This window comes from Misgurnus anguillicaudatus, unplaced genomic scaffold, assembly GCF_027580225.2.
Source record: "Misgurnus anguillicaudatus unplaced genomic scaffold, ASM2758022v2 HiC_scaffold_33, whole genome shotgun sequence".
NCBI lineage: Eukaryota > Metazoa > Chordata > Actinopteri > Cypriniformes > Cobitidae > Misgurnus > Misgurnus anguillicaudatus.
Genome location: NW_027395283.1, coordinates 5303876 through 5323382, shown reverse-complemented (window position 1 = coordinate 5323382; position 19507 = coordinate 5303876). Strand labels below are relative to the sequence as shown.

The following is a 19507-nucleotide window of genomic DNA, read 5'->3' as shown; positions in this document are numbered from 1 at the left end:
CAGAGGCCGGTCACTACTTGTTCCTTAACCCACGATAGTGACTAGGCGAACTGGGAAGCGAACTCGTCAGGCGGAACTAAGATCGCTGCGGAAGAAAAACCCTCTAGGGGTCTACCACTAAGGTGATGGATAAAAAGACACGAGGTCTATAAAAATACACTCTCTTAGCAACACTAGAGAGGCGCGGAACGAACTCCGCTAAGGGAAACGTGGTAAATCATAAACTTTCCACGGAAATACTCACAAAGAAACCACTAGGGGGCGCAATCTGGGCGCTAGCCTCACCCAGATAGTCAATAATACATCTAGTGAGAGGCTGGCAGCCGATGCTCCGCAACATCGGTCACCAAGCGGTGGAAAAGACAAAAAACATTTTTGTAACGTTTTTGCCTTAATGGCCTTCCATAATGGTGCGGTTTCTGCGCAGCCAAAAAGAAAGGCTCCAAGCCGACACAGGAGCCGTTCCTCGATGTTCTCACTGATCTGACGAGAGAACTCGAGAGGATACCGGCTCAACACGAACACTGTAGAATCTAGTGAACGTATTAGGTGTCACCCAGCCAGCAGCTCTACAAATATCTGAAAGCGAGGAACCACGAGCCAAAGCCCAAGATGAAGCCACGCTTCTGGTTGAATGGGCTCTCAAACAAAAAGGGCAAGGAATGCCCTGTTTCTCATATTTCAGGGCGATTGTGTCTACAATCCAATGAGACATCCTCTGTTTAGTGACAGCTTTCCCTTTCTGCTGACCACCGTAACAGACAAAGAGCTGTTCTGAGGTCCGAAAGCTTTGAGTGCGATCCACATACACACGTAGTGCACGTACAGAACATAACAAAGCCATAGCTGGGTCTGCCTCCGAAGGCAGCGCTTGAAAAGTCCCCCACCCGATCTCTAAAGGGACTGGTGGGAACTTTAGGCACGTAGCCCGGCCGGGGTCTCAGTTTAACGCTGGATTCAGCCGGCCTGAACTGAAGGCACGAATCGTTGACCGAAAATGCATGAAAATCCCCTATCCTTTTAATAGAAGCCAATGCGAGGAGCGTCAAAGTTTTCATAGTGAGAAACTTGACGCTCACCGTCAGCAGAGGCTCGAAAGGGCAGTGCTGAACTTTCAGCACCATGGACAAGTCCCAAGGAGGAATAGAGGGAGGCGCGAAGGATTCAGCCTCCGTGCCCCTGTTAAAAACCTAATGACCAGATCGTGCTGACCCACAGATCTACCGTCTATAGGTGCGTGATGCGCGGATATTGCCGCAATATCTACTTTAATAGTAGATTGTGACAGCCTCTTCTCCAAGCGGTGCTGGAGATATGAAAGCACAATACTGATTGAGCATTCTCGGGGGTCCTCTCGCTGAGAGGTACACCAAACAACAAACAGGTTCCATTTCAGCGTATACGCCTGTCTCATAGACGGTGCTTGCGCTGCAGCGATGGTGTTAGATACCGCCTGGGGTAAACCACCTAAAACCTCCGCGCCCCGTCCAAAGACCACACATGGGGGTTCCACAGATCGGGGCGAGGGTGCCATAATGTGCCAAGGAGTCAGCCAGGGAGGGACTGTCGCGAGGAGAGTGAACTCTGTAAAACCAATTCCTAGTTGTCCGGTACGGCGCAACTAATAGAATGCGCTCCTCGTCCTCCCTGACTTTGCACAGTGTCTGCGCAATAAAGCTTACTGGGGAAAACCCCGCGGCCAGCTGTGTGCCAGTGCATCCACGCCGAGTGTTCCTTCGGATAATGAATAAAACAGGCGACAATGGGTTGTCTCTGAAGAAGCAAACAGATCTAACTGCGCTCTGCCGAAACATTGCCAAATCAGCTGAACTGACCGGGGGTGGAGTCGCCACTCGCCGGAGCGCGCTGCTCGTGAGAGCGCGACTGCCGCTGTGTTCAGCGACCCCGACATGTGAATGGCACGAAGATACCTCAGATACTTCTGACTCCAGAGGAGGAGAGACGGGTGAGATGCGACAGGTGACGAGAGCGCAGACCGCCTTGGCGATAGATATACGCTACAGCCGCAGTGTTGTCGGTGCGCACTACATCTTAAGCATCAAATCACGTTGACGAAACGGACGAGCGCAAGATATACAGTGCACAGCTCAAGGCAATTTATGCTAATGTCGCTGGAATGTCGAACAGACCCCCGAAGCGACAAGCCCGCCGTACGTGGCTTCCCACCCCGTGATAGAGGCATCTTTGCCAACAATAGCATGCCTGGAGACCCCTCAGTGGCACCCGCACCCTGAGAAACGCTGGGTCTGACCACGGGGTGAAAGTGTGACGGCATCTCAACTTAATTATAATACTGTGAAAGCCGGTGAGCCACGCTCTCCTCGGGACTCGGTCATAAAGCCAACACTGAAGCGGTCTCATATGGAGCAGCCCGAGCGGTGTCACGGCCGCGGCTGCTGTCATATGCCCCAGAAGTTTCTAAAAATTTTTTCAGTGGAACCGCAACCCTGCCTTTAAATGTTGAGGCAAGCCAGAATTGACTGAACACGCGCTTCTATGAGACGTGTTGTTAAATCGACCAAATCCCGTTACTTTCCGAGAAAAGAGATTCTCTGCACGGGGCAAAGTTTACTCTTTCCCCAGTTGGCCTGAAGACCGAGACCAGCGAGGTGTTTAAGTACACGATCTATGTGTGTGCACAGCATCTGACGAAACTGAGCTATTATGAGCCAATACGCCAAAACGCAAACACCACTCTCTCTCTCAGGGGCTGCAGTGCGCCATCCGCAACTTTCATGAAGACACAGGGAGAGAGAGAGAGAGAGAGAGAGAGAAAGCCCGAACGGTGAGACTTTGTACTGATATGCCCTCCCCTCGAACACAAAGCAGAGAAACGGCCTGTGTTGGGGGAGTATGGAGACATGAAAGTACCGTCCTTCAGGTTGAAGGCTGCGAACCAATCCTATGGGCGGATGCATTAAAATATGCTCCTCTGCGTAAACATTTTGAACAACATTCTGTGAATGTGAATTCTGTGAATTCTCGATTCAGTACGCGCAGATCTAGGATCGGACGCAACCCGCCACTCTTCTTGGGTACAATGAAGGGCTGTAAAGCCCCGAATTTATCTCGGCTGGAGGGACCGGCTGGATCGCGTCCTTTCGCCAATAGGACAGCAATCTCCGCACGCAGTACGTGCGCATCGACAGCCTTCACCGTGGTGAAGCGAATGCCTGAATATTTGTAAGGTAGCCGGGCAAATTGAATGCGTAACCGAGACGGATCGTGCGTAAAAGCCAACGCGACGGGCTGGGAAGCTCTTCCCAGGCCCCCAGATACCGAGCGAGAGGAAATTAACGGCACGATGTGTGTACCCGTGGCGAGCGGAGACGGGGAACTCAACGACGCGTGCTCTTTGGCCGCATTGTGAGATGTTGTGTGTAATGAAACACTCACCCGAAACCGCTGATGGATGCTGAGCAAAGGCTCCTTTGTAGATGTCCCGCTTGATACATCCGCTGGCGAAAGAGGAAGAGGAGAACTTAGGGTTTTGAGCCCGTCCGAAACTCCTATATGCCTCCGGTGATCTGGAGAAAGAAGAGGAATTCGCTCTTTGAGGTTAGTGGGTGCCGATTGAAGTCGGCGGAACACAAAACGAAACCAAGGATTCCCCACCCGGCCCTCCTCCGGGGTGGGGGGGAGAATGATGCTTTCACCATCTCCTGAAGAGCGATCCTCTCAATCTTCAGATCGCCCGACTCAGAGCCGCTAAGTTTCATTTTCCAGCTCTGTAGCGGGCTGAGTGGGCGGGTGTACTGCTTACGACAGGTTCCTCAGAGCTGCCGGGATGAAGGAACAAAAAAGCCGTAGCAGGACGCCCTCGGCGAAAAGCAGACCAATATACTGACGTAACGGAGGGGGCAGCTAGGCTCCGACGTGGCATGATGCCTCAGTCTGCTCTAAAGCGGCCGATCATTGTTGGACACTCTCAGCCGCGTCGCCGAAATGGCTGGTCTAAAATGGAACATTTAGGACGATTATTAACGACCTACTTAATGCCCGCAAGACGCAACCAGAGATGGCGTTCCTGGACCACCGGGGGTGGGCATAGCACGTCCGGCGGCCTGTGGGGTGAACCCAGTCGCACGTAGCGCCAGGTCAGAGCCACACAGGATTCTTTAGTTGCCGGACCGTGACCTCACCTGTGCAGATCCTTCAGTGCCTTAGCCTGGCGGACCTGCATCACGCCATGGCGCGCACGGCAGAGGCCGCCTCTCACAAGCCCGTGGGTCTGTGAGGGGAGGGAGGCTGGTCTCTTGGAGCAGCAACCTTAGCGGCCCCGCCGTCAGGAGAGGTGATGGCTGAACGATCGGTTCCGGGAGGAAAACGAGTTTTCCACGACCGTGTCAACCAACATGCACCCCGGGAAGAAAGGCACAGAAGGTCGGGGCTGTTCTTGCAGTCCTGAAGTGCCAATCATCTAGGCGGGACGGTGCGGTGGGGGAGGAGCTCTCCGCTCCACGCAGACCGTCTCCGCGCTCCCGAGCATACATGGCCGCCACTCGGGGTCGAGCACGGAAGCCCCTACCCAGCCCGAAGGCGGGAGTGGGTCCGAGTCGGCGACCGAATAGACGACCCCCTCTCCGATGCTGTGACAAACATAGAATCCTCGTGAGGACTGAAAGAGGATGAGAGCTCGTAGAACACGCGCCACCCGTCTCTTACGGCACCTCTGGCTGTGGATGGGGGTGCTGAGAGTCACTGGACGAACCAGCTAACCGATTCAGCACCGTTTATACGGAGATAAGATTTCCGGAGTTTTGCCACCGCACCTTTAACGGGGCTCCGCAACGGAAAAACGGGGGTAACGTTCCCGGAGGTACGAAACCCGTCTCCGCCATCCAAGAGGTTCATGCTCTCTTAGGAGTATGAACCCTCCACGATCGCAGCCTCAGCATCAGAGCATGTGAGCGGTGCAGAGCGGTGTGACGCTCCGCTAAATATTCCGCTCTACTGTTCAAGCGCTCCACTCAGTCGCTCACCGCCCAAGCAAGCGCTCCGTTAACTTTCCGCTCACGCTCGCAAATAAACCAATTCCCGCTCAGATCCCGCTCCGACATAAAAAAAATATTTAGTAAGCCTAGTTGTTTTCTGTACTGACGTTCTTGGATAATTGCATTTAATTAAAGTATTAGCTGATAAATCGCAGTTATGTACAGTTGTGTGTTGGCTATTAGACCTAGTTTAACTGATACGGATATAATTCAAATTAACAATTTGTTTCCACGACATCCACATGTTTTACTAATTCACAATTTTAAGTTATAATAAATGTAATAAGTAATTACGAAATATTATAACAATTCGTTCCCCTTATGAGAAAAAGATTAACAAACTATAATATTATATAAATATATTATTTGAAAAAACTAAAATAAATTGAAGAACAATTTCTTAACAAGAAGGTTTTTAAGTGCGAATTTACATTGCATCGGTAAAAACAGAACACAGTGTCTTAAAGAAATTAAAATTAGACAGTATGAACCTGTAAATGTACAAAACGAATGCAATACAGAATATTTATTTATGGCATTTTCAATAGTATATTAGTAGATAAATTAACATGTATCTATATAACGAATAAATCATTATTTTGGCTAAATTAATCTGGATAGATCATTTTAGTCAGACTAAACATTTCATCATTTCAGAACAAGAACAAGCTTAAATGCTATCTATAACAACTTACATTTTATCCCAAATGTTACATGGTCGAAAATATATAGAAATATAGCCTATACGAGAACAAATTACAGAACAAAAATGTTTAGCTCACGCGGACCGAACGAAAAGCCGTTAATTAAGCGGACTCTCTGTAAAATAGAGGACGTGCTGAATCAGTCGAGTCGGCAGATTATCATCAATGTTTATAATGTTCCACGCAGATACTGTTGATGAAACAATTTAATATCTAAATGTCCAGGTAAGTCAAGTGTTCAGTCAGTTAATTCTAAAGGCACCGGCGTTTTTGGCTACAGCTTCATCCACAGAGTGGCCGCTGTACATACACAAAGAACTATAAATGTTTTTATTTTAAGTGGTTTTAATGCTGGTAAGCAATCAGTTATATTATGTAGGCCTACAAATATATTTGTATTTGTGTTGATCAGTTGGATTAAAGTTATTTTAATCTTTAAAACTGCATCTAGATGCAGACGATGCTACAGTTATTCTGTCATCTTAGTTTCATTTCTTTCATTTATATATAAGGCTGGGGACTTCCTTAAAACAATATTTGAACTCCATAACTTATTGCTAGCCGTTTTTACAGATTCTCGAACTAGCAAATTACCAAAGGGCATTCTGGGATGAGCGAGCGGTGCTGAGCGTATTGAGCGAGCGGAGCGGAATTTTCGGAAATGCGCTCTGCGCTCTGATGGAAATATTACCGCACCGCTCAACGCTCCGCTCCCGCTCCGCACCGCTCACATGCTCTGCTCAGCATGCACTCTTGCGCACGAGAGAAAACGATTGTGGCCACCCGGGGACCCATACATTTGCCGCATCCAGAAACACGGACGGAAAGACATCTTTAAAAAGACGCTCCCGTCTCAGTGCAAGTGAAATGCTGTCTTTAAAAAGACGCAGAACACCGCAATACTCTTTTAGAGGAAATACTCTTTTAATGTGCTGATGTTGATGAAGCACACAGGGGAACGGCTACGCACACACTCAACTAAGAGTGAGAAAAAAGTCAAAAAATTAAAAAGAGAGGTGGAACACCCGCGAGCCTCCGCTGAAATGCCTTTGCCCAACCAAATCGAACACGTTCTCCAAAGAGCAGAGAGTAGCTTCTCGTGAGCAGTCAGTCTGCCAGCTTTCGAAGCTAAAAAAGCTGATTTGATAACTGCACCTGCCGCTCATTAAATAGCTGTGCGGCGGGGCGGCGCCGGCAGATGCAATTATCTGCATGCCAAGTTCATTGGCGTTTTAAAGGTTTCTCGAAGCAGATAGGTCACCCGCGAAGCGGTTCCCAATTCGTCGGTCACGACGTGACGTCGTAGTGACCGACTGAAAGGGAACAAAGCAATTAGGGATGTCAAATGATGCTATTTTTCTCATTTAAATTAAGTATCAATCAATCGAATAATCGTTAACAGTAATAGTGCAATAAGCCTTTACAGCAGTGGCATATAGCCAATGACATAAATGTGTGCGTAAGCTTGCCAGCTTCCTCACGCGAATTAAAAGATTGTATTTTGTCTAAATAACATGCTAGTGGGATTGTGAAATGAGTGAATGTAGTTGGTGTTTTGATAAAAATCATCAATTGAATCTCGTAATGAAATATAATGACTAATAGACACAGTAAACTCCGCCTCATATGGGCACTCCGCACAGTCAGTTACAGTTTACATTTAACAGTTCCTTGCCAGAATTTAAGATTACATTTGAATCTGTTCATTAAAAACGGCTTCTAGTCTCCTTTCCTGTGTATAGCAGCGTTGCTATGCTAATCTTGCAGGCTTTCCTGAAGAGGGTCTTTGCTTTCAGTATCCTAACTGTGTTTAGATTTTCGGCATCGGACCCTCTCAGATCCACTGCGGATGCCATTTCGTTGTGTTAGCAGCCAGCCTCGTCTCGAATGAGGTTAAAAAGCCCAAGTGTGTGTTTGGGATCGAGCATCGTTGTGATCATGGCTAGTTTAACTTCTTCGTGCTTGTTTAATTTTTTTACCGGCTGTGTATGTGCTTTGCGCCGCACACACGTTCTTGCTCTTTCGACAATCGTTATGTTTTATCGATTTAATTCTTATCGACAATTAATCAAAGATCGATTAATTGTTAACATCCCTAAAAGCAATCGTTCTACAGGTCTGAAAACACCCTAAGATTAACTTTTATGATCCACTTTCAATGTTGACTAGTGTTTATAAATCCATTACAGATGTTATGATCTCTATATAGTCTCACTATAATCTATATGTGGTTTCTGTCTGAACATCAGATCACAATCTTACTTCAGTATCTTCAGTTTACAGTCAGGATTCTTCAGTACATCAGAGATCAGCTTCACTCCTGAATATGTGAGATTATTATGAGACAGATCCAGATCTCTCAGGTGTGATGGGTTTGATCTCAGAGCTGAAGTCAGAGCAACACAACCTTCATCTGTGATATTACAACCACTTAACCTGTGGAGAACAGAGACTTTATGTAAATTATACAAAACTACAAAGTTTGTCCACAAATCTCTAACCTCCATCTCTTCATGTAATGTTCCTCTTTCAATCCCTCAGTAACTGAGACACTGTGTGTTTAAATGTCAAATAAATCCATCACACAGCTGACTATTAAGCGTGGTGCACACTGTGAGATTTCAGCCACGATTTAGCTGTCTGGGACAAATTTTGAAATCCTAAAAGATTTCTGGAATCCCAGGCTAAAATCTGCCGTCTTTGATCGCTAGTTTGACATGTTCACAGACAGCCGATTAATGACCGTTGCGATCAAAATTATCCTCCGACAAAAATCTGGCAGTGTCAGAAATTTTGAGACACAATCCTGCTGTGTGACATCTTCCTACGACAACCGGCAGATCAAGAACCAATAGAAGCACAGAACCCGATGATGCAATTAATACGGCGACAACAACAAATCAACGCAGACAAATGTCAAAAAGAGCCAGGTGGACTATACAGCAGGAGGAGAAACTTGAGGAGTTATTGAAAGATAAAGAGTGTTTGTACAACGTGTCATCGCCACTGTACCATGATAGTATATAAATGAAGCAGCCTGGAGAGAAACCGCGCTGGAAATTCAAATGCCAGGTACTCGTCTCCTTCTTCTTTTTATGCTTATTATTAAAATGAATGGTAAATGTTGTTTCGGTTTGCTAGCCTCCGCTTCAGCGTGTGTTTGCACAGCCGTCGTCGATCGATGACGTAAAACTGCGGACACGTTTGTTTGCGTGCGTCCGATTTTTAAAAGTCTTTTTTAACTCGTACAGTCTGACATTGATGGAAACTGAGATCATACAGTGTGACATGGACTTAACTATGATATTGATCGCACAGTGTGGCAAGCAACAATCCTAAAGGACTATTTAAAATCGCACAGTGTATACCGGGCTTTAGTGTTAGATGTCCTAAACCACATGAACATTTCTTCATAAATCTGTATTGAGTTCATGACTCACACTGAATACTTGATCTTATTTCCTCAAGTGTTTGTGTTTATAATGGACAAGATATTGTTTGACTCTCAGCTAACAGAGAAAAGTTCTAAGAACGTTCCCTGAAAGTTCCCAAAAATGTTCTGCCAACATAAAAGTGTTCAGTTTTCTTGATGTTCTAAGAACGTTTCTGTGTTGTCTGAATGTTAGATGAATGTTAGATTTTACCATTTTCAAACGTTATGTCAATGTCATGTTTTAATGTTCACACAATGTTTAAAACAGCAACTGTTTTATAGACTTATTTGCTTGTTATGTAAATGATAGAGTAGGACTGGACAATAATTCAATATCAATATATCTCCCAGTATAATATTTTTCGATAAGGTTGATATGGTTTCTAAACACATTTCCGATATTTTGATACATTACGGCGTCCTGTGGCCGTTCACATGTCACATGTAAAAACGCATGTTAAACACAGGTCACGGGGCTACTTCCCTCTTAAACGTGTGGTGTCTTGTAGTTAAACGACAAGTTCAGTATTTACACTTAAAGGCCTGTTTTCAGATTGTTTATGATGAAATAGAGCGGTTTTGACTGAAATTTTGACATATGATGCTGCCCGAAAACTTTCGGGTGTTTATTGTATTACCACCCACCTCTGCAATGGCTGTATAAGTGCACTGGAACAATCCTTCCTAAAATGCATTAAACTTTCGTTTACAAAGACGTGAAACTCACTGAGTGGTCAGGGGTGTTCACTGATATGCTCACACAAAAATCGCTGCAAAAGATGCTTTCCAACAGCTGTTTTAGCATTCGTTGTAAACGTGTGGACTTATTTTTCCAAACGCCTCACACCCGTACATTCTTCCGCTTAGAGCTTGAATAATAGACACTCCAGCCCAGTTGGTGGCGATAATCCACCTTTACCAATTGCAAGAATAGAAACAACGTTTCCGTCGGCGGAGTAATACCGTACCTCACAGTACATCTAATACAAGTCAATGGAGTTGGACAATAACTACGATAAAACAGCTGTTGGAAAGCATCTTTTGTAGCCATTTTTGTGTGAGCATATCAGTGAACACCCCTGACCACTCGCTGAGTTTCACATCTTTGTAAACGAAAGTTTAATGCATTTTAGGAAGGATTGTTCCTGTGCACCTATAAACCCATTGTAGAGGTGGGAGGTGAAACAACAAACACCCGAAAATTCTCGGGCCAGCATCATATGTCCAAATTTCAGTCAAAACCGTTCTATTTCATCATAAACAATCTGAAAACAGACCTTTAAGTGTAAAATACTGAACTTGTCCTTTAAGCAACCATGAGCCACAATCTCCGGGACGACAAGCAAATGGAATGCGGATTTAAATTCGCTCATCTGTACCTTGCGTCAAATCATATCATTGTCACCACCATGCGATCAATTAATCTAATCGGGACTTTGTAGTGTTTGCTCAGAGAAGAGCTGTCAGTCACTCAGAAGTATGAGAAGGAGGTGTGGGGTTATAAGAAGAAAGGAGGTGTGGGGTTAGTTTGCATCAAGTCACAGCTTCCAATGACGACATCATATAGAGAGAGAGAACAGGAGATGTAATAAACACAAACTAAATTACTGGTGAGAAAAAATAGGCTTAAAGCCATAAGGTGCCAAAGTTAGAAAAGAATAAAGATGAGGAGAAAAGATACAAGTATGTATGCTGCTGTGTCACCTGGTTATGAGTTATATGTATAATATAATTAAATGTCTAGTATCAAATCACTGATTCTTGAAACTTTGGCAAAAACATGTCCCACTAAGAAAAGTGCTAATTCTGTTGGAAATTAATAATATTTTCATGAAGAAAAAGAATCAATGTTATAATCAGGGGGTCCTTTGCACATATGTAAGGTTCTTTTATAGGTTTATTTTTATTTTTTATTAATTTAATGATTATATGCTGGCCCATTGCCTACAAAATCAGCTGTCCTCTGTTAAGTGATAATCATTTCAACTTGATTAAAAAAGCCAAAAGTAATAATTGAATTGAATAATATATTTACCTCATGAAAGAGTACATTGTAATATGTATTAAAAACTACAAACAGTGAGTTTTGAACAATATTTACTATTATTTTGTGATTGCTTAAAATGTGTCCCACATATTCGTCACCACCGTCAGATATTTAAAAAAAGCAATAAAATCAGACAACTACAGGGTCAACTGCATTCCTGAGGACCCCATTTTCAAACCTTCAGCTCTTCTGCATGCTTCAAGATCACTCAAGCTCCTGTATGTTTGATATTTTCTCTTAAACTTCTTCATATTTTTGGACACTGCTACTGTGACAACCATAACATGTCAACACCGTCATCTTTGTATAAAAAATATTAGATTAGATCATGAAATAAATGTATAATTTTTCACTATCTAGCTTGCTAAGCAACTACAAGTAGATCAGTAATTTTTATTTTTCTTACAGTATGTAACATTAAATACTACAATTATTTTATGGTCATGTTGACTTATTATTTTCTCCACATATGACTATAATAGCAAATTGATCAAAACTATAGACTAACACAGATGGAACTATGAAAGTCAATACTGTGACTGAATAAATCCATAATATATCAAAACAGAAACACAACCCGGTGGCAAAAAATACTTAATAGTTTGTAAATGTAAAATGAATAATTGTGCTTTTTAATGTTAAATAGCTCTTTGTCTCTCCTATAAGATGTCGATCTCAGAAATGTCCCCAAGCGTGTTTGAGTTTGAGACCCCTGCATTATAGCATTTATTACTGACTGACATTCAGGGTGCACTTATAATATTATTAAGCTGAGCCTGAAAGTCTGTTTTAATGGACAGTGATATCACTTTTTTGTATGAAGGATAAACACGAATTAAAGGTGAACATTAATATATTTATCCCTTTTTTATTTTAAATATGATTTAGTTTTATAGGAGAAGGTTTCATTGGCCAATTTTTTTTCAGATGTTTGTTTTTGGTTCAGACATCCATTGCATACAGTTATCAGATTTATACCGTACCGACCAAAATTAAGAAGTTTATCATGATAAAAATTTTGGCCATATCGTCCAGCCATATGATAGAGAAATATTGAATTTTATTATTTTAAAATTTATAGGGGTGGTTTACCAGACAGGGATTAGACTAGTCCTAGACTAAAGTAAATGTAATAGCTGTCCAAACTGAAAACAACTTGCACTGACATATTTTAAAAGACATCAATGCCATTTGTTTTGCCTTAAAATGCACACAAGTAATGTTTTTAGTAAGGTGTGTTTGTTAAAACAATTTATATTTCATAATTAAACTAAGGCCTAGTCCTGGTTTAAGCTAATCTCTGTCTGGGAAACCACCCCATAAAACATTATTTCTGAATGTTCAGTAAAAATATTGCTGTAGAAAACACAATTCACTTATTAGGTTTAGATGTTGATGATTTGTTTCATTTAAAGTCAACATTATTGTGATTAGTGTTTGTTTTAATTGGACTCTTGACCCTTGACTTTTTGTTTGCTAGTTATTCCCTGGTTGTGTTAACTTTGTGTATATAAAACACATTTGTTATGGTAATGTAAAGTTAGTGTAATTCTGTAGCAGTTGGTAGATAAGTTGTTGTTTTAAACATTGTGTGAAAATTAAAACATGAAATTGTCATAACGTTTAAAAATGGTAGAATGTAACATTCAGTGCTGGGCAAGCTACTTGGAAAATGTAGTGAGCTAAGCTACCAGTTACTTCACATTAAATATAGCTTCACTACACTGAAGCTACCCCCTGGGAAATGTAGCAAGCTAAGCTACATCAATAGTAGCTTGCTACATCCAAGCTACTTTTTAATTTTTAACCAGTTTTTATTATTATTTATTCAGTTTCCATTTAGAATTTTGATAATTATAGGCAATTAAAGCATAATGTAGACCTAGGTACTTCACATTATGGGGCGGTTTCCTAGACAGGTCTCATTCTACTCCCAGAATAAAATGCAGTGAGCTGCCTTAATTTAAAAACACCTTGCCCTGCATACCTTAACACAGCTCCGAAACGTTCAGAGGTGTACGCAGATCTGGAGCTACCTCTACCATCATTTAAAATCAACTCCAGACACAGTAACGAGACCCACCCTCCCTTTCACCCTGATTGGCCCCGACCTGACCCTGACTGTATGAATCAACTAATCAAACTGATGATGGCAGTGACATTACCCAATCAGAGGTAGAGCACAAGTCTTCACAGGATGCGAGTGGTAATGTTTTGTATGAATAAAGGCTGCACAACTTGAAAATATGGGAAAACAATGTCCCGTGTCGATTCAAAATACACGCTTATTCACAAATTCAGGACGACTTCAGAAATGTTTGGAAAATTGTAGCTTGTGTGGAAGCTACCGCACTACTTGGTCAAAAAAAGAGCTTAGCTACTAAAAAGCTATTTGATTTAGAAAGCAGCTAAGCTACCGCCAAGCTACTGAAAAATGTAGTTAAACTACTAGCTTCGCTACTTGTAGTGAAGCTACTGCCCGGCACTGCACGCTTATTCACAAATTCAGGACGACTTCAGAAATGTTTGGAAAATTGTAGCTTGTGTGGAAGCTACCGCACTACTTGGTCAAAAAAAGAGCTTAGCTACTAAAAAGCTATTTGATTTAGAAAGCAGCTAAGCTACCGCCAAGCTACTGAAAAATGTAGTTAAACTACTAGCTTCGCTACTTGTAGTGAAGCTACTGCCCGGCACTGCATTCATCTAACGTTCAGACAACACAGAAACGTTCTTAGAACGTCAAGAAAACTGGACACTTTTTATATTGGCAGAATGTTGGGAACTTTTTTAAGATTGACTGCTGATTTATGTACAACATTAAGAAAATGACTTTTGTTAGAAAAGAGTCTTCCAAAGTAAGAGTTCAAAATAAAATCATAAAGTAATTAAATTAATTGTATTAAAGCAACACAATTGCACTGTTGCACTTTTCAACCTCATGTGGGAGCCGTAAGCCAATCTAACATGGAAAACTACATAGTGTTGCTTTAATATGAAAACAGTCATGTGATTGTTGTTAGTTTTACTTACTTGAGTTTTTTTGTTTCTTTAATCACAAGCTGCAGTCTCACAAGAACTTCATCTGATTTATTTTTATCTCCAATAAATTTATTTAGATCAAGTTCATCCAAATGCTGCTCAGACATCAACAACACAAAAACTAAAGCTGCCCACTGTAAAGAGGAGAGTTTGGTCAATCCTACTGATGAATATGTCACATAATGTTGAATCTCCTTCACCAGTGAATCATCACCCAGTTCATTCAGACAGTGAATCAGATTGATGGATTTCTCTGGAGACAGATTCTCATTTATCTTCTGTTTAATGTACTTAACAGTTTTCTTTTTCTTGTAGGAGCATCTTCTCATCTGTGTCAGTAGATCCTGTAAGAGAATCTGATTGGACTCCAGTGAAAGACCCAGAAGAAAACGCAGGAAAAGATCCAGATGTCCATTCTTACTCTTTAAAGATTCATCTACAGCTCGATGATTTAACTCATATAATGAATCCTGTTTTAAAGTTATAGAAAACCAAACTGATTTAAACACATTTGTGTTGTTGTTTGTGAAGGAGATGTGAGCATAAAGAGCTGCTAGATGTTCCTGGATGCTGAGATGAACAAAGCAGTAAACTTTCCCCTGATACAAACCAAACTCCTCTCTGAAGATCTGAGTACACAATCCTGAGTACACTGATGCTTCTGCTACATCAATGTCACACTCTCTCAGGTCTTCATCATAGAAGATCAGATTGCCTTTCACAAGCTGCTCAAAAGCCAGTTTACCCAGTTTGAAGATCATGTTTTTATCTTTCTTCTCATAGTCCTTCTGATGTTTAATGTTTGTCTGAATGATCAGGAAGTGTGTGTACATTTCAGTGAGAGTCTTGGGGATCTCTCTTCTCTCTGCTTCACTCAACATTCTCTCTAGAACAGTGACTGAAATCCAGCAGAAGACTGGGATGTGACACATGATGTAGAGACTCCTGGATGACTTCAGGTGTGAGATGATTTGATCAGACAGACTCTCATCACTGATTCTCTTCCTGAAGTATTCCTCCTTCTGTGGATCAGTGAAGCCTCGTACCTCTGTGACTCGATCAACACACTCAGAGGGGATGAGATCAGCTGCTGCTGGTCTGGAGGTGATCCAGATGAGAGCAGATGGAAACAGATTCCCCTTGATGAGGTTTGTCAGCATCACGTCCACTGAGGTTGATTCACTTACATCACACAACCTCACACTGCTGTGAAAATCCAGAGACAGATGACACTCATCCAAACCATCAAAGATGAACAACACTTTATATTCATCACTGAAGATTTCCATTTCTTTTGTTTGTGGGAAGAAAAGATGAAGAAGATCTAAAAGACTGAGTGTTTTGTTCTTCATCAAATTGATCTCTCTGAAAGGAAGTGGAAATATGAGGTGGACGTCCTGATTCTCTTTCTCTTCAGCCCAGTCCAGAATGAACTTCTGTACAGAGACTGTTTTTCCAATGCCAGCGACTCCTTTTGTCAGCACACTTCTGATGTGTTTGTCTTGTTCAGGTAAAGGTTTAAAGATGTCATTACATTTGATTGGTGTCTCCTCTGTTGTTGTTCTTCTGGATTGTGTCTCAATCTGTCTCACCTCATGTTCATTACTGATCTCTCCACTTTCACTCTCTGTGATGTAGAGCTCTGTGTAGATCTCATTCAGTAGTGTTGGGTTTCTCTTATTTGATGTTACCTCATACAAACACTCAAACTTCTTCCTCAGATTTGATCTGAATGTGTTCAGGACTTCAGTAAGATCAGAGTCATGACTGTAAATTAAAAATTAATATATTAGATTATTACACAAATACATGTAAGAGTAAAAATGTATAGAACAAAATGTTTGTATCATAAGACACAGGACTCTTAATGGTTTGTAAAATGTTACATTTAGGTAAAGTAGAAAATATCAAAAAATTTTTGCATTTTCTACCAGGGACTGAAATTAACACCTGACCACGCTCCAAATGCGGTTGAATTTTGCAACACTGGCGGGTAACACTGTCAATCTACCGGCCACATTGGTGGGTAGCCAATTTGAATTGAGTGATTCATTCGTTGTTGGGTTTTTTACATTTCAGTGAAGTCTGCCAGTAACAGTAACCTCAATTAACATACTTAAGTCTGTGTCATTAATGTTAATCAAACAACCCAAGACAAAGAGAAAATCACTTTTGTAGCTCTACATTTTTTAAAATATTTAATTCATACAATAAACACAGTGTTATCGTTCATTATACAGACAAAAAAAAATGGCTGGAAAAATGTAAAAAAACAATTATAATCCACCTGCCACAGTGGCTGGTAGTCAAAAAAAGTTAACTTCAGGCCCTGTTTACTACTAAATAAAACCAAATCCTATAATTCACCTGAAATGAGGACTCATGTTTTCATTGAAGTCTGGTGGTTTATTATCAGATTGTTCAATCTTCTTCCTCTTACAGTCAGGTTCTGTTATTCGTCTGGATGGCAAGAATGAGAATCAAGAATTTCTTTACACTTTAATATTAGTGGAATTTTCACATAACTTTATTATCTTTACAGTTTTTACACTGATGTGAATTATGGATGTGCATGAATGGTTGAATATTCAATCTGCAGTTATAATTTGAATACAACAAATACAATTGGAATGTTTGTTTTTAACTCTTTTGCCGCCATTTACAATTTAACTCATCAATAAAGAAAATCGCTTTCCTGCCAATGACAAATTTTTCCATGTATCAGGGGTTTGATTGAGAAAACTAATCGACAAAGGAATGGGTAAGATAATGTACCAACTGGTACAAATTAATGAGGACGACGAGGGAGATAAATTTGAGGACAACATTCATGTGTGATGGGAAACCAACGAGGCTCTAGTACCCTCCTCCCTCACACGGCCCTCTACGCGTAAAGTAGCATGGGTAGAAGACCGTCGAAAGCTGGAAGATGCACCCAACACATATACATATAGAATTCATGTTTCTTAGAAAGACTCTGTGTGGAGTGTCCACCAGAGCAAAACACTCTCATGTGAGAATCATTATGTTATTGGTCATGTTAAACTGGACATAGGGTGTCACCTATACTAATGCATTTATTATTTTTTATTAACATTTATGGTAAATGGACTGCATTTATATAGCGCTTTTAACAGACCTATGGCCATCCAAAGCACTTTACAATTAGCCTCACATTCACCCATTCATACACCGACGGCGGTGTCTGCCATGCAAGGTGCCAGCCAGCTCGTCGGGAGCAGCTGGGGTTAGGTGTCTTGCTCAAGGACACCTTGACACTTGGTCAGGTGGAGCCGGGGATTGAACCACTAACCTTCCGGTTTGTAGACAACCTTGATGAACCACTAGGCCACTGCCGCCCCCGCATTTATATTTTTTTGCATTTGTTATCATTTATTAACAAGGTATTATCTTTTGCATTTATTATTATAAGTTATAATCTTTTATTAGTAATGCAAGTTGCAAACCTGAAGTGTGTGTAAAATAGGGAAAGGGATGGTTTTAAGCATCACTGTCCACGGTGTGATGACAGTGTAACAAGCCTGGTTAGTGACTGATGGTCCAGGAATCTCCTGGGGGTGGAGGTAAAACATCCGTCTTACCAGAAAGTGAAAATAATTTTTTGCAAAGATGATATGCTTGCTTTTGATCTAAAATTGAATGTTATGTTATTTTTTACATGTTGTTAATCATTACTCTTTTTTAAAGGTTGTTAATTATCATTTAAAGGATAACCCGTGTGAAATGACTACTAAAACTAGAAAAGTGACTGAGGGTCTGGCCCTAATTGTCAGGGGTATTTTATTCTTTTATATGTTTTCTTTCTTTAAAGTACCTAGCCCGGCTTCTCTGGTATCAGCAGTCGTATTTGCAGGGTGGTTATCGAAAACATTTAGTTTCCGAAGGGGGGATATATGGTAGAGAAATTTTGAGTGTTTTATCTTACAGTTTAGTAAAAATGTTTTATATGATATGCTTTTAATGTGTTTTCATGGATAAGGTCTTGCACATGAATGTGTAGTTCCACAGCTGGGCCTGGAGGAGATAAGGGTGCCCTTGGTAAGGATAGCGAAATAATTGTATGATGTGTTAGAGAACAAAGACACTGAGTTTTACCACCAATGGGAGGATTTATGTACCAGCTTGGAATGTTATAGAGATAAAGCCACAGCACAACCAGTTTGTCATGAGTCATGAGGAGCTAAGGGGCCTAAAGGCAGAAGTTTGCAGAGCATTGGGACAGTACAGAGTGAAAGAAAGGCAGGGCTATTGGACCATTGTTGATCCAAGATAATTTTACAACCGTCTCGGAGTCTCCTGAAAAAAATCCACGACAGTATTATAAATGGTTACATTTGTTCCATCTAAATGATTCAGAAATTGTATTAATTTATTTTAATTCTTTCAGAAATTATTTTTCCATCCAATAGAAGGAGTCTGGTATTACCACAAAATAAGTATGTCAGGATATGATCACACTGGTGTTTTGATGTTGAATGGAGCATGGAGCACATTCACCAGGACTCTCAGATTTATGTCTATCACCTGACTTGCATGAAGTTGCATGATCGTGACTAAAGTAAATATTTTTATGATCGGAGCAATCATGTGGCGGCCAGACGTAAAAATATTAGTTTACCCGGCAACCTCTGACAAGGATCAGAACTGGCAATTTTGTGTCCGTGAGATATACGCAACGGCCGACGTATATCCTGTGCAATTTTGGGTCCCTAATGAACGAATAACTAAGACTATGGGAATTTATAAATAATAAAATATCTAAATTATGATCAACAGATAATTGGAATAATGTACAAAATTCTTATTATAATAAAATTGCAGTCAGACTATCATTTAAACACAGAGGTCAAAGAAATTAATTTAACCCTGATATGGAATTATTCTTCTAGAAGCGCTACGGACGGAAATAACACGTGATCCCTTCACCACGCCATTGGATTCCGTCGTTGGGCCAGTGGGTGGGTCCTTACATATGTAACTAAGAACAGTTCGGGAAACACGTATTAACGATAAGGTACATCTTAACCCCCAGGGGTCCAAAAACGCGGGGACGCGTTTTGATGTGTTTTCTCCTTATCATAGCAGAATCAACTTAAAATACTCCATCATTAATAATCAAACACTTACGTGTTTGACATCATTTGAAACTCTGAAGGGTCCTCTTTAATTAGTTCACATTCACAATAACAAGAGATCTTTGTGTTTTTGTCAAATAAAGAAAATAAACAGGGTGCGCATTCAGACATTT

General features: G+C 41.4%; 2 protein-coding genes across 2 annotated transcripts in view; both read right to left on the bottom strand.

The window, feature by feature from the left end:
- LOC129438991 (protein NLRC3-like) overlaps nucleotides 1-19507 on the bottom strand; it is a 267541-nt gene that overhangs the window by 224115 nt on the left and 23919 nt on the right. The window lies entirely within an intron of this gene.
- On the bottom strand, nucleotides 14226-16923 carry LOC141363142 (protein NLRC3-like). The gene is made up of 2 exons (XM_073865699.1): nucleotides 16606-16923; nucleotides 14226-16005 (listed from the first exon to the last, which is right to left on the bottom strand). The coding sequence occupies exons 1-2, from the start codon at nucleotides 16620-16622 to the stop codon at nucleotides 14226-14228; spliced, it is 1797 nt and encodes a 598-aa protein (XP_073721800.1). The 5' UTR covers nucleotides 16623-16923.